At 44.4% G+C, this 13,493-nt stretch overlaps 1 protein-coding gene across 1 annotated transcript in view; it reads right to left on the bottom strand.

Moving 5' to 3' along the window:
* Positions 1-13,493, bottom strand: part of LOC144153694 (U3 small nucleolar RNA-associated protein 6 homolog) — a 52,082-nt gene that overhangs the window by 10,521 nt on the left and 28,068 nt on the right. Inside the window, exons 15-18 of the mRNA XM_077685371.1 lie at positions 10,468-10,544; positions 8,802-8,879; positions 7,377-7,562; positions 51-128 (exon numbers count right to left, since the gene is read on the bottom strand). Coding sequence (XP_077541497.1) covers positions 51-128; positions 7,377-7,562; positions 8,802-8,879; positions 10,468-10,544 — 419 coding nt within the window. The remainder of the gene's footprint in view (positions 1-50; positions 129-7,376; positions 7,563-8,801; positions 8,880-10,467; positions 10,545-13,493) is intronic.

Raw genomic sequence — 13,493 nt, 5'->3', positions numbered from 1 at the left:
ACAGTACAGCGGTCGTGGTGAATAAATGTGAAAATGTTTTCAGTGCCTACCTCGAGAAATGGTATTAGTTTGTCAGGACATGCCCCTGACATCCAATCGACGGCACGCTCCCACAGGGGAAGAGAGTCCTGCGCAAAACACAATGAAGACAAGGCTTTGAAATTTCACCCAATGCCTGTTGAACCAAAAAGGGTGCAACAGTGCAACAATGCAAGCTGGATAAACTTCTCTGCAACATTTGTTCGGTAGAGTTTCAATAACTCTCGGCAATTTCAAATTATTGAAATAAAGTCATTTCCAGTCTGGTCCAGTCTAGATATCGACCTCCTGTTCTTTAAAGCGCTCCAAGCTAAAAAACAGTTACTTACCCGTCCAAAGCAGTTTTCTCGCATAAAAAAAATTATATATATATCAGGGTGTCGAACCGAAAAAAATACCGGTTCGGTTACGGTTCGGGTTCGGGTGAAATAATTTCGTTCCGGTTCAGTTCCGGTTCGACAAAATCACGTACCGAACCGGTTCGCGAACCGGTTTGGGAGCTTGAACCGGTTCGCAAACCGGTTCGATGAGTTGAATTATCACTGACATTAGAAAAAATCACTTAGTAGTTTAAAACGACAGTCAAATCAAAACACAAACAAAAATTCAAAATGCTGCTGTTCCCCAAAGGCAGTGGCGCAATTGCAAAGCAAACTTTAAACAATCACGATATATTAGAAAAAAGAAATTGGCCGCGTATCTGCTTCTTTCGTTGCAAATGTCGTCAAAAGGGGACAGTCTTTATCGACTTTTGCCAAGTAAATGCCTCCCTTCGCTTTCCCGCTCACCTCTCATGTTGTTCCTCTTGTGTCGCGCTCCTCCCAAGGTAAAGACGCCAAAGGTTTGCTTAAATCATTTTAAATTTCCCGCGTTCCACTTCTCCAAACCGGGTGTCTCGATGCGAACGCTGCCGTACGGCGAAGACGCGCGTTAATCGAGGCGCCCTACTTCAACGTTTATAGAACCGCGTTTCCCTACTCGGCGTGCGTCGCAAGCAGAACGTGGAACCTATCTAGTGGAACCTTTCGTAACTGTTGCCAGTTGATTCCTTGAAATGCCGGAAGAAGCTATAGTGGCGCGGGCGACAGCAGGCGACAGCGAAGTGAATTTTTTTTTTTCTGGAGTTGATGAAGTATTTAATTTCGCCAAACTCAAGCATGTATAATTTTTTTATAAAGGGACACTGCAGACATCACTTCTGTATTAATTTGTTGTCTTATATTTGCGTAATGTCTTGTTCTTCTTCAACAATGTTGACAGGTATGAAGATTACACCGGACTTAGACGGGTAGATTTAGCTGTGACTATATAAGACTATTGCGCAGGCGTTGTTTTACTTTGGCCGGGTGGCTGAATCGAGTCACAGACAGACAGACGGACAGACAGACAGACAGACAGACATACAGACAGACGGACAGACAGACAGACATACAGACAGACAGACCAAAATTTCTGGCCTTAAGTAGCCCAAGAAAGACTATCGTCTTTAAAAGATGAAGCGGCGACGATTCACCCCCTACTTTCTCGCTCAGACTTTATGTTGTCCTAGCGACTATTCATAAGGCCACCGCCAAGAGATATGACGGTGGGATATATTTTCTGCCCTTTCCTTTTTTGTTGAAATCGCAATCGTCACTATGAAACCTCTCATCACACTAACCTTGAAGCCTTAAATTTAGGCCTGCGTACTGGTTCGTTCAAATGCCAGTGCGTGCTTAATACCAATGACGCACATTTTTTATATTTCTAACAAAACAGAAAAATCCTACAACAGGCACATAAATACTACTAATGAATTATATTATTTGGTCACCCTGAATAATTTGTTAGCTGTCACCTTATCGAATGTGTTAGCCACCCTTTTGTTAAAAGTAAGCTTTAGTTAACGCTCAGTCACTGCATTATTGCTCTGATCACTGCAATTCTTTTTGCGATAGCTATACCGGATGCGCGCATTACAATCTGTATGTCATCGTACCACCTGACCCCGACCATCGTTCCGTGTGCTACATTGCGGAATCTTATAACAGATTATGCTGTTACAAAATGAAAGGGAAATTTGACGCGCGGAGTATGAGATGGAACTTTTTTGGTTAGGCGCTCTTTAATTCGCGCGATCCCCTCCGGAACGAGTAGCAGTAGAAGTAATGTACCGAGTTGGGCAGTCACTACAAGTGCACCTTCGAAAAAAGCAGATCTGAAAGAGACAAAACAGCAGAACAAGCAGAAAAGATGATCGCTGGGCGAATGGGACAGTGTGAGGTACCGGCCTGCCTTTCTGCACGTGTCATCTGCTTCGTTACTGTTTCTGCTTCCAAGACAAGGTCGAGGGCTGCAGTGTCTTGTCAAGGGATTAAGTGCGCACCTTAACAGTTTTCCCTGACATATCTGTTGTTATTTGTATCTGTAAAAAACGGAACTTGTCCACTGTACTGTCCCCAAAAACTGACAACGGAACTCACTTCCTTCGCATTGATGGCACGTTTGGTTGTGAAAGGTAGGGCAAAGAAAAGTATAGAGCAATATCCACGTTTTGGAGTTTTTTTTTTACATATTCGGTTTTACTTACTTTTTGCTTAATATTTTAAAACAACGTGATTCGCCTTTTCCTTTTTGTTGTTTTCCGTGTAAACACATAAAAAAAAATGGCGCATTTGATGCCCCGTGCTAAATTTCTGCTTCGAGGCGAGCTTATGTTGGAGGCCAGCAGACTTATTTTAATCAGCTGGTGATATTAAACGTGGATCAAAATCTCGATACACCGACGTTCTCGATTTCCATCTACTTCAGAAAAAAATCGCGCCAATCCGCCCCGTGAATGTGGTTGGAAAGCAAAGCTGTAAACGGCACCCATAACGATTACCCATGCGACGTCACTTAAATTCACTCACATCGCTCTACAAATAGTAAAACCAGATAGAAGTTAAATGCACTTAACTACACCATTTATTACTTCAAAGAGATTTTCTTGGTAAGGTTAAATCAATGCATGATGCATGAACGGTGTCTGGTTGAGTTGTATTGGTGTAGCACAAGAGTGGAAACTTTTTTTTATAAAACTAAAGTAAGCTCCAACCCGGTGTTAGACGATCTGACTTCTGCGAGATTTGCGGCAGAGGAGGAGAAGGAGGATGAAGAAATACTTCTGTTCAGATTTCTGAACAGCCCAGAGTGCAGCCCTGGGTAGTGATTCCTGCTTCTTTGGGGCCCATATGCAGTCCGCGCGGCCTGTCCGCTGAAGCTGGGTAGGTAGAGAGGGCCTGGACAGCAGCATCTCCCATTGCTCTTGTTGGGTAGTTGACGGAAAGAGAGGAGGGTGCACGGGATAAAGTCGCACACCCCGAATACGGGGCGGAGTGCTCCTACTTCTGAGCAAAATTTAGATTCAGCGTCGTAGCGATTCGGACGCATTAAGTGAAGACGCCTAGGCTTTGGGAAGGAGCCCGGATTGTATGAGCCGTAGGGTAGTTTGTTGTTCTCTGGAAAGGTCTGGGTAAGGCGAAGGCACGGTCTGTCTCAGAAGGCGGTAATCCTGGGTTATCTCCACGAACGTGAAAACCGGGTAACTGTCCTCGTGAAGCTCCATAGCAGGGAAGGTAAAAGCGCAGGCTTGTTGGGTGGGCGTATTTGTTGCCCTCCATTGAAGCGTGAGGGTGGAGGGGAGGAGGGGGGGGGGGTTATCCAGATGAGCTGAATGGAAGCGTTTGGGGCGTGGTTTTTTAGCACGCGCAGTGCAGGTCAGGACACCCAACCCGACTGGTAATTCCAGTAGGCTTGCTGGGAATTGGTGACTACCCTCCGAACCCCTGCTTGAGTGAGAGCCAAGGTGATGGCTGCCTCTTCTGCTGCCGTCATTTCTTGGTTCCTAAGCGAGGTACACGCAAGGAGGTTGGTTCTGGAGGTAGCCAAGATGATGGCGTATTGCTGCCCTTGATGTTTGGAGGCGTCTCTGTAGATAGCTGCATGATCCCCACCGAGGGTGGTGTTTAGCGCTTGAGCCCGTGCTTTTCGGTGACCCTCGTCATGTGAGGGGTTCATATTTCTAAGCAAAAGGAGCATCTTTAGTTTTAGTCGCCAAGAGTCTGGGAGTACGTCAAGCGGAGTGACATTCTGGGCTGCCCAGCCAATCTGGTGAAGCATGCGGTTACCCACCGAAGTTCTGAGTCGGACCTTCTGGTTAGAAAGATGGCCTTCTATCAGCTCTTCCGCCGTGTTATGGAGCCCCGTGCTAAGCAGCCTCTGTGTGGACGCACTAATGAGAAGACCAATGGCCTGCTCGACCAGCTTTCTAATTATTATATAAAGCATCTCGATGTCTTCCTTGTCGAGAAGAAGACAGGGGGTTGACGTAAGTGACTCTCGAGGGGACAAAAGCTTTAATTAATCGAAAGGTACCGAATTCCTTTAGGCCTCGCTTCTTGGTGGCAAGTCGCCTGATCATGTGTATGATTTGAATTATGCTGTTTTTGAGGCGATGCAAGGAGACGTCATTCTTGGTGTTAGTCTCGAGATGTAGGCCCAGTATCGTGATGCTGGGGCTTGGAGGGATGGCCTGGCCATCAAGGAATATCTGAATGTATTCCTTGATTTGGCGTGAGGGCGGACGACAAGGAGCTGTGATTTTTTACGTGAACACTTCAGGCCACCGGCTTTAGCACATTGGCGTACTAGAAGTGAGATGCCATGCATTGATGTGACCTTCATTTATTTTTGTAACTCTTAGCATATGAGCAAGGTGCGCACAGGGCCGCTAGACGGGCGTGAATGGTCGCGTGACGCTTTCACGTGGCATTCAGCGAGAACGCATGGGGTAAACCCGTAGATGTGCTTGGTGAGTACACCACTTGTCTTCTCCGTCTTCTCGTGGGCTCGTAGCTAAATCGGTGAGACAACGGGTTCTCGCTTTGTCAGTCTATTAGTTCCAGGTTCGATCCCCGGCCGTGCCAGTAAATTCTTTTATTTGTTCGCTGAGTTTTCTGGTGACACCAACGGTCGCGAAAGAACCCTTGGGGGGTAGAGGTAAAAAGCTTTGCTTTAAAACGGTCGTGGGGAAGGGAGATCGAGGCCACTTGTGGTCAGCAGCAAACGGCTTAGTCACTGAGAAGCTCCTGCGGTCACACTTGCCAAGTATTAACAATTTGCAGGTGTGGGACCTTTTAAACAAATTATGAAATGCAAAAGGTTTGCACACATCGGGTGTGTGCTTTCGCTGTTGCGCAGTGGAGCACTCCTGCAGCCTGATTGGTCCGATAAAGTCGCAGCTAGGGAAGGGCAAAGTCGTTTTATATCCCCTGCAATTGATTGATTGATTGTGGGGTTTAACGCGCCGACACAACGCAGGCGATGAGGCGCGCCGTAGTGGAGGGCTCCGGATTAATTTTGACCACCTGGGGATCTTTATCGTGCGCCGAAATCTCGTACACACGGGCGTTTTTGCTTTTCGCCTCCATCAGAAAAGCGGCCGCCGCGGCCGGGAATCGAACCCGCGACCTCGTGCTCAGCAGCGCAACGCATATCCCCTGCAAGCTGCCGAGAATGAAATTTCGTTTGGTCAGCTTGCACTATGCTCGCGGTTTTAGCAGCAACAGACCATTGCTACATTGTTTCATAGAGCGTGGTAGTTTTCAACTGTCTGGCGTGGAATGTGCGCGAGCGTTTACGAAGTTGATGGTACGTGAAAGAAAAGACCTGAATTGCATTGACTGTGCAATATCAAGAACGGAGGGTCGAACCGTTTCGGCAAGAACCGGTAACCGTTATTTCTTTTTTCGGTTCAGTTCCGGTTCGGGTTCATCGTGCTCAAAAAATAACGGTTCGGGTTCGGGTTCAGTTCCGGCAAAAATACCGGTTCAGTTCCGGTTTTCGGTTCGGTTCGGTTCCGGTTCGACACCCTGATATATATATATAAAGAAGGCTGCTATGAGCAGAAAAACTAACTTCCAGGCATCGAATTCCATTATACATATATACATATATATAGTTTTTCTGCTCACAGCAGCCTTGTGAAGCCAGAGCAAAGCCAGCAAATTGCTCAAAAACACCTATTGACACGCAAACTTATAATTATTCAGCATTTATTTTGTGGCATGCTTGCCAGTTTTGGCTAGCCCACACTGAAAATAAAAGGGCTGTGGTATTAAAAAACCATGCTGTACATGTACTGGGAAGGCTAAGCTAGGCTACATTGTACACGCGTGTCTAAATGCTTCCTTTTTTTCTCTCTCTCAAGCTAGACAACGCTCACTTCTTGATGAGCTTACCTGCTTGAAATGGATGGAAACGCACTACGATGACCAAAAACTGGGACAATGCACAAAGGCAATTTAATAATCCTTAGGCACAAAACTTTGCAAGGTACGAGTGCTATTTCTGCTTCACTTCTGAAAATCCATTGTGGTTCGGTAGACAAGCTAGTATCGTAAAGAAGCCTGCCATCCTGCGGCTTGAAAAGCTGCCATATCCAAAATACAAATGCAACAAATATTCGTGCACCAATTTACTATATCAGTTTCTGACCACTAAGAAATTAAATTTCCAGTAATCAAGCGAGCATCATGGTTTGTGAGATATGAAAACAAACCACAGAGATTTTCTACATAATACAAAAAAAAAGGTTCGGGTTTTTCTCATTCCTTGCAAAACTCCCCCCTCCCCTATGTCACAATTTCTGTCACATGTAATGCCTTCGTGCACACTTGCACAAGTGACCTCATGAAGTTAATCTGTACCAAGCGCACCAAAAATTGCTTCCGCACTGGAGCCGATTTCGTTTGGAACACAGAATTTATGGCTGTTGGGCATTACGACGCACAGAAGGCACGCTGAGTACGGCCAAGTATGACCTCAGCTAGTCTCCGAAATTGCTTTGAAATCAGCCAATGCTTCGCGTAACAGTATAACAGAGCAACAGGTTGCCTTCCTGGTTGGCTGGCTTTTGTTTGTTGGTCCGGGTATATATAAACAAGTATTTTGTTGTCAGCTTTGTACTTTGCTGCAGTACAAGTATTTTCCCGTCAGCTATTTTGTTGCCACAAAAACAAACCATAACAATTTCCAGTTTTAGCGTTGCCTGGTGAGCATTTTGTAAGAGGGCTAAAACAGTGCTTCACCCACACAATCATGTCAATTAATCAAAGTTAGAAAAGCTTCAAACATACTCCACCAGGTTCTAAAACTAATTCACGAGCTAAACACAGGAAAAGCATGCAGGTCACTACGGTAAAAAAAAATGTCATTTGGCAGAGAAGAAAGTGCCTAAGCCCTGACAAAGTAAATCCCCCACCCTTCCCCTAAAACGGTGAAACAATATTTGCCAGTGCAAGAAGCGGCCACCTTACCACTTTGGGGACAGCAGCGAAGGCTTCGTCAAAGGTGGCAAGTATGGCCTCGGCCCCAGCGTTTGTGACCAGCAGGAGATCGATAAGCAGGAACCAGGCGTCAATGACCTTGGGCCACCTCTGAACAGCGAGCCGGGCACAGGCAATGCTTCGCTTCTCTTTGCCTGTCGAGTGCAGCAGACGCACCTGGGAGACAGCACGCGACATTCCACCATCTCGTAAAACTGGTGGAAAAAGATTTACTGGGCTTCTGAATTATTCACACCAAAAAAACAGCACAGAGACGAGGATGGAAGAAGTGACAAACTAGAGCACTGACGAACAACTGAAGAACAATTTATTTGTAGTTGTAGTTGCATGGTAAGGATTACAGTTTAAACCGAATACCTACTGCTGATTCAAATTACTGCTTCCTCAAACTGCCAAACATATTCTTGAAAAAATTTTTCCATAGAGTCTGCATTATACGCGTCAAATTATCAATTATGTATTTTCAAATCCAGTTTGAGTTCGGCCCATACCAGATCGACTGTGCTAGGCGTGCCATCCCAGCAATATTGCTTACTCAGCAGGAAGCTACCCGCGCAACTACTACCTACCCAACTGGCCTTAACAAAATCACAAAAGTAACTCCAGAGAACCTAGAGCAGTTGTTTTTCTCGAGTAAAGAACAGACAAAGACTGAGCTCAGAGCAAATCAGCTTCCAACTGCTTGGTACTTGCTTCAGGATGCAGAGTTTTTGCTCAGTTTCATTCAATTCAGTCAACGATTCAAGGACTTTGTTCCACTTACTTTCTCGCACTCCAACCAATACCCAGTAAAGGTACACATGGCAACACTCGTGTACAGAAGAATGGTCGCCGTCAAGTGCTGGTAATGTAATACGGAAGCTTGCTTCGATGGTAAGGGTCAGCCAAAGACCCCAGAAATGTCCCCACGACGGCAACTTTAGGGGGCCCATGTGTCTTTGGGACCGAAAAACTGCCTAAGAAAGCATATTTTTAGGTACTTTTTTTCTCTTGATTTGCAGTTTTCCCTCCGAAAATTCTGTACTTGGAACATGACCCGGTACTTATAAAAGCCATAGAGGCCTGATTTCAACAACAAAAAAAAAAATTGTGATTGCACAACAGAAAAACTGCTTCCCACATTTCATTCTCCACAACTTCTGATATCTATTCATGCCTTGCTGGTAATTTTTTGTTGAACAGTTTCTCCCGTATTGTCCTCAAGAACAATCAAGAACAACTTCAAATTAACTTGGGATCTAATTACCTCATTGGATATTTTAACTTAGCTAAAAAAACTGAATAATCCCAAGAAGTTTCATCAACATTGGTTGGAAAGCCAAAAAAAAAAAAAAAAAAAAAAAAACAAGTTCCTAAGAGCAGTGTGCCCCCTTAAAAGTCAAAGTGCTCACTCACCCACTCCTGGTGATGCTCGTAGGTCAGCAGCTGCTCCTTCGAGGCCATCTTCATCAGGTCGAGGACAGAGTCCAGTATCTGAAACAGGAACCACTCCCTTGATTTGCTGCACTCCAGCCACAAAGAGAATTTCTCGCTTCATTTGCGCTTTTTGTTTTCTGGTGCAGCATATTTGCCAATAGAAAACATTTTCTTGAACAGTAACAGGGTTCATAAACTAATATCCCTAAGGGTTTACGTGCCACAGGTAGTGCAGACATTCAAGCACCAAAAAAGAACTTGGACGAAAGAAAAAACAAGGGGGGGGAACAGGGAGCTAACTTGTGCAACTCCATCTCAGATGCAGTTTTCAATAACCGCATGCTTACATTCTACGCAGCAGTTGCAAAATCCAGGAAGCCAGTTTGACACTGTTGAAGCCGTTAGCATAACTTCGTAAGGCCTGGCTGCCCTCAAAGAACTACACATGCTGCAACAGTGCAGTTTGGAACTGGGGCCTATAAGCCCATAATGAAAGTTTTGATCACGCAAATTATAGTTAATCTTCTTTTCTTTCCTTCTTTTTTTTTTAATCTGATGATCATGGCCCACCTATGTCTCGTCGTTGCACGTTGCTCATACGTTTGCCGAAAGAAACCACTGATCCATTAAGTACGCCTCCCCATTCCCAAAAAACGACTACCAGTAATTAATTGCCAAAACATCCCATAATGTGCATTCCAAATACAAACTAATAATCACTAGTTTGGGCGAAGAATCGGATGTGACCCAATTCTTCGCCGGATTTCCATGACGTCTCAAGTCATCAAACGAGGCCATGACCAGGAATTGCAACCTGGTTCCATCCACCCAAGCCAAGCCAGGCTAAACGTCTTGAAACTTCTGAGGAAACTTTAGCGGTGCTTCTACTCTGTGCACTTTCCTTCTTCCTTCTTCAGCATTTTTCGCTAATCTTAAGGAGACACTAAACTGAGTTTTAAACACTGCTTACCTTACCAAAACAAATTCTAGAACACACAGGATACATTCCGACTTGTTCCAACCAATTTACGTGCGCTTTCTTTCCTTTTTTTTTTTTAAGTGAGACGAGTTTGTTTAAAGTTCTTTTTCCCTCACACAGTCTTCCCTGCAGGCTTTAACAAGCCCACAAGACTTTATAGGGTTGCTAGCATGCTTAACCTGTACAGCCTGTTCGAAAACAAAGAGTCAATATTAACGCTGAAATGGGTAAATCATCAAAACTTTGAAATTACAAGTAACCTACGGCTCTAGACAACAACTAATTAGTCCAATAGCGAAACAAATTGGTTAAACTGCAACGGGAACTTGTCACTGAGAAGACAATCGCAATAACATCCAGGCGAAGTATCATTTTTCTAACATTCGCCAATCATAAGCAGGTAAAAACACGTGCCTGTACACAGGTTCTGTTTTCAATTTTAAAAACCTTTTACTAACTGCATTCAAGTTCACGGGGCTCTGTTGTGCATGCAACTGAAAGTTACCGCTGACATTGCTAACACACCAACGTGCAAGAATTTTAGAGCTTAAAATGCCGATCCCACCTGCTCCACTGCAATGAACTTTTACAGGTAACATGCACGTGGCTTGTGGAGTTCAAGCAGCTGATGCGCCCATCGAATAAGGAGAAACTACTGTACTGTACCATTTCTGCAAGTTCGCTGTTGGTAGACTTAGGCAGGAGGTCAAGGAGAAACTGAATGAAAAGCTTCCACATGGTCTCTGCAATGGAACACAATTCACATAAGAACAATGATAAGTCTGAGCTCTCAGGAGCTGAGCACATAAATGCCTGCACTACCGAAGACATGAGCGAGACAGTGGAAGAAAAACATTACACAAATACATACACTTCAATTTCACTGTAAGTGGGTCCATACAAAAAGTTGTGACTCTTAACTAGAACAGGTGGGACAAAATTATTCCACACAAGAACACAGTTCATCAAGAAAGCTTTGATTCCCCTCTTGACATGAATATTTTTTAGCCATTACTTGTAAACACCAAAAACATATTTTTTAGCCCTCCGGTCCACGCGTGCCAAAATTAAGAAATTCATTAATGTTTTCTCATTTGTTGACTCATCTAATCGGAAACAATGAAGGGAAAAAAGAGCATCATGTGAACGACTTATCCCACATGTCCACAGGCAAAGAAGCAGTGTATAAACGTGATTAAAAGAGCACTCTGCTTGGCTAGCATTCGGGGGCTCAGCTTTCACAACTACCACATGAACAAAGACAAAAACTGCAGTTTAACTTTTCCCTGAGGACCATGTCTAGTGCATTCAACAGACCATCCAACTGTGCAAGAAACCAAGAAAATTAGCGAGCGTACACCAGCCACCTCAAAAAAAATCAAAGCCCCTTTCTGAGGAGAAAGATGGTTTAAATGCAAAGCGTTCTTCCATTCAACCTATGCAACCTGAGTCAAAATCCAAAATCCAAACTGCTTCAACTATGTTGGAATGGCACAATCGGATAATGTCGGCTTCATAACACGAGGGACCCAGTTTGATTCCGACCACGAGAAGCGTTTTCTTCTTGGGGCACTTGATGTGCCTTTGCTTATCACTGTCACTGTTTTGCGAAACCTACGGTGCAAAGTTGAATTTCCTGCAGCGTGTTTCGGCACAAGATCACAAATGCCATCAGTGAGGCACAGAAAAATTCACTTTAAAAAGTGAAGATTCTAAAAAAAAAGTGTCTGGCTTCACAGCCACACAAACAACCACACTTCCCCCTCCCCCGTTCTACTGCAATGCAGAAGGGCGACAACCACGTGGATTCAAGACTTTGGTACCGACTTTTTTATTACCCGCGTAATGATCGCACCCTGAACTTGCCACAGCCATACGTCGTTGTGCGCCAAGTCTAAACGACGATGGCCCTGCTTACGTTAGTTTCCTCCTCTTTCAAAGCGGACATGGCTACGTTATTGCCGCAGACTTGATGATATTAGCAATATCGGCAAGTGTGCATGAGTTCATTATTGGTGCGGAAGAAACTCTCACTAAATGCACTTAACGTACTCACAAAACATAAAAAAACGCGCTCGGCTTGCTGCGTCGGCAGCCGTGTCTTGATGTCCCACACTGTGACAGCAGCAGCCACTTATTGGTTGACCTGTTCTTACCTTACAGCAAACTCGTTCCGGCACGTTCCGTAATTCCGTCGATTTCCATAATGAAAACACTGCATTTTGCATCACGCGGTGGTCATTCGGTGGTCAGTGGAGATTTTATTATGCTTTTATTTGTTCTGTTTATTATGTTCATGAGACTTATCGTAAACATTCTGACCTGGAACTTGCATTTTCTGCGCTGAAACTTTTTCCCGAAAAATTTACCTCGCGTAATGATCGCAGCCTAACTTTGCATCAAATTTTTGAAAAAAAAAAAAAAGTGCGATCATTACGCAAGGAGCAACAGTACTTTTTTGAGTGCTCTCCTATGAAAGGTAAGAAAGGTAGAGGAGACCACAGTCGAGCAGATGAGGTTGCATCTCCTACCGTCAAGAGCATCACAGCAGCCAATACAGACGATGACACGTTCAGCTCGGAAGAGAGTTTTCACACCAAGACGCCACGGAAGTACCTCAAGGAGAGCCATCACGTGACAAACAAGTCTGGTGAGAGAAGGCATCTGCGTTCAGAACCGTCCTTGCCTTGAGGGAAGCACACCAAAGAGGAAGAGCTCAACAGAGCCCCGCAAGAAATCGTTTAATACGACTAAAATTTATTTACCAATTAATTAACTCTTTCATTACCGCGGGAAAATTGACCGATTTTTAGGGGTCCAAGAAAACAATTTTTTTCCTGCTAAAAAAATTGGTTAGGCACTAATTACAGGAACACAGGATGTAGATTATTTAATGGCCTTTCCAATAACCCCAGTTTTTTAAATGTTTTCATATTTCATTGTTGCGAAAAAAATTATCAAAATCAAAATTTTCATCGAAAATGTTGCCCAACCTCCAATTCGAAATGTGCAATTTCAAGTGGTTCTCTGGAAGAAATCTGGCGGTTTCACATTATCAGAGGCACCAATTTGCCCCCACGTAACGTAAAAACATCTTGTCAATGACTGACTTTGCATTTACAGCCAGCACAATTTACAGCCAGCATTTACAGACAAGCATGCGATGCAGAAAAACATGCATGAAGTTGAAAGCGGAACTCCGTGGTTGATGCTTGTTGACGTCCTTGGTCAGTTATCTCTCAAAACATAAAGTTGAGCTTTACTATCATCTTCCGACTCGCAATTGTAGCCTTGCTTGCACGAACGAGATGTGATGTGCTAGAATCGTGCCCTGTTAACTTTGGCCGAGTAGCTGTTGCGCAATAAAAAAGATCAGCACAACAAGCCTCCTCCACTGCAGTGCCACCTAACAATTTTGAAATGAAACAGCACAAAAACTTACCGGAGACTCCGTCCTAATAGACAGTTCAACTACGCAGCAACACTAGACTCCCGGAGATACCCTCGTAAGGAAACGAAACTGGAAGGTGAACAGCTGGCAGTGTGTAAGGACGGTTTGACTTGCATCTGAAGTTTTTATCGCAGAAATCGGGTTAGGGTTCGGTGAAATCGGGAGCGGCGTGCTTTGTTCGAGCATCAGTCGCGGATACTCAAGGCGCCATGGCAGGTAGCCTTGAAGTTGGGTAACTGCG

Source organism: Haemaphysalis longicornis, unplaced genomic scaffold (genome assembly GCF_048455015.1).
Source record: "Haemaphysalis longicornis isolate Haplotype H1 unplaced genomic scaffold, Haemaphysalis longicornis Haplotype H1 scaffold_9, whole genome shotgun sequence".
Classification (NCBI taxonomy): Eukaryota; Metazoa; Arthropoda; class Arachnida; order Ixodida; family Ixodidae; genus Haemaphysalis; species Haemaphysalis longicornis.
This window is presented reverse-complemented; position numbering and strand designations above follow the sequence as displayed.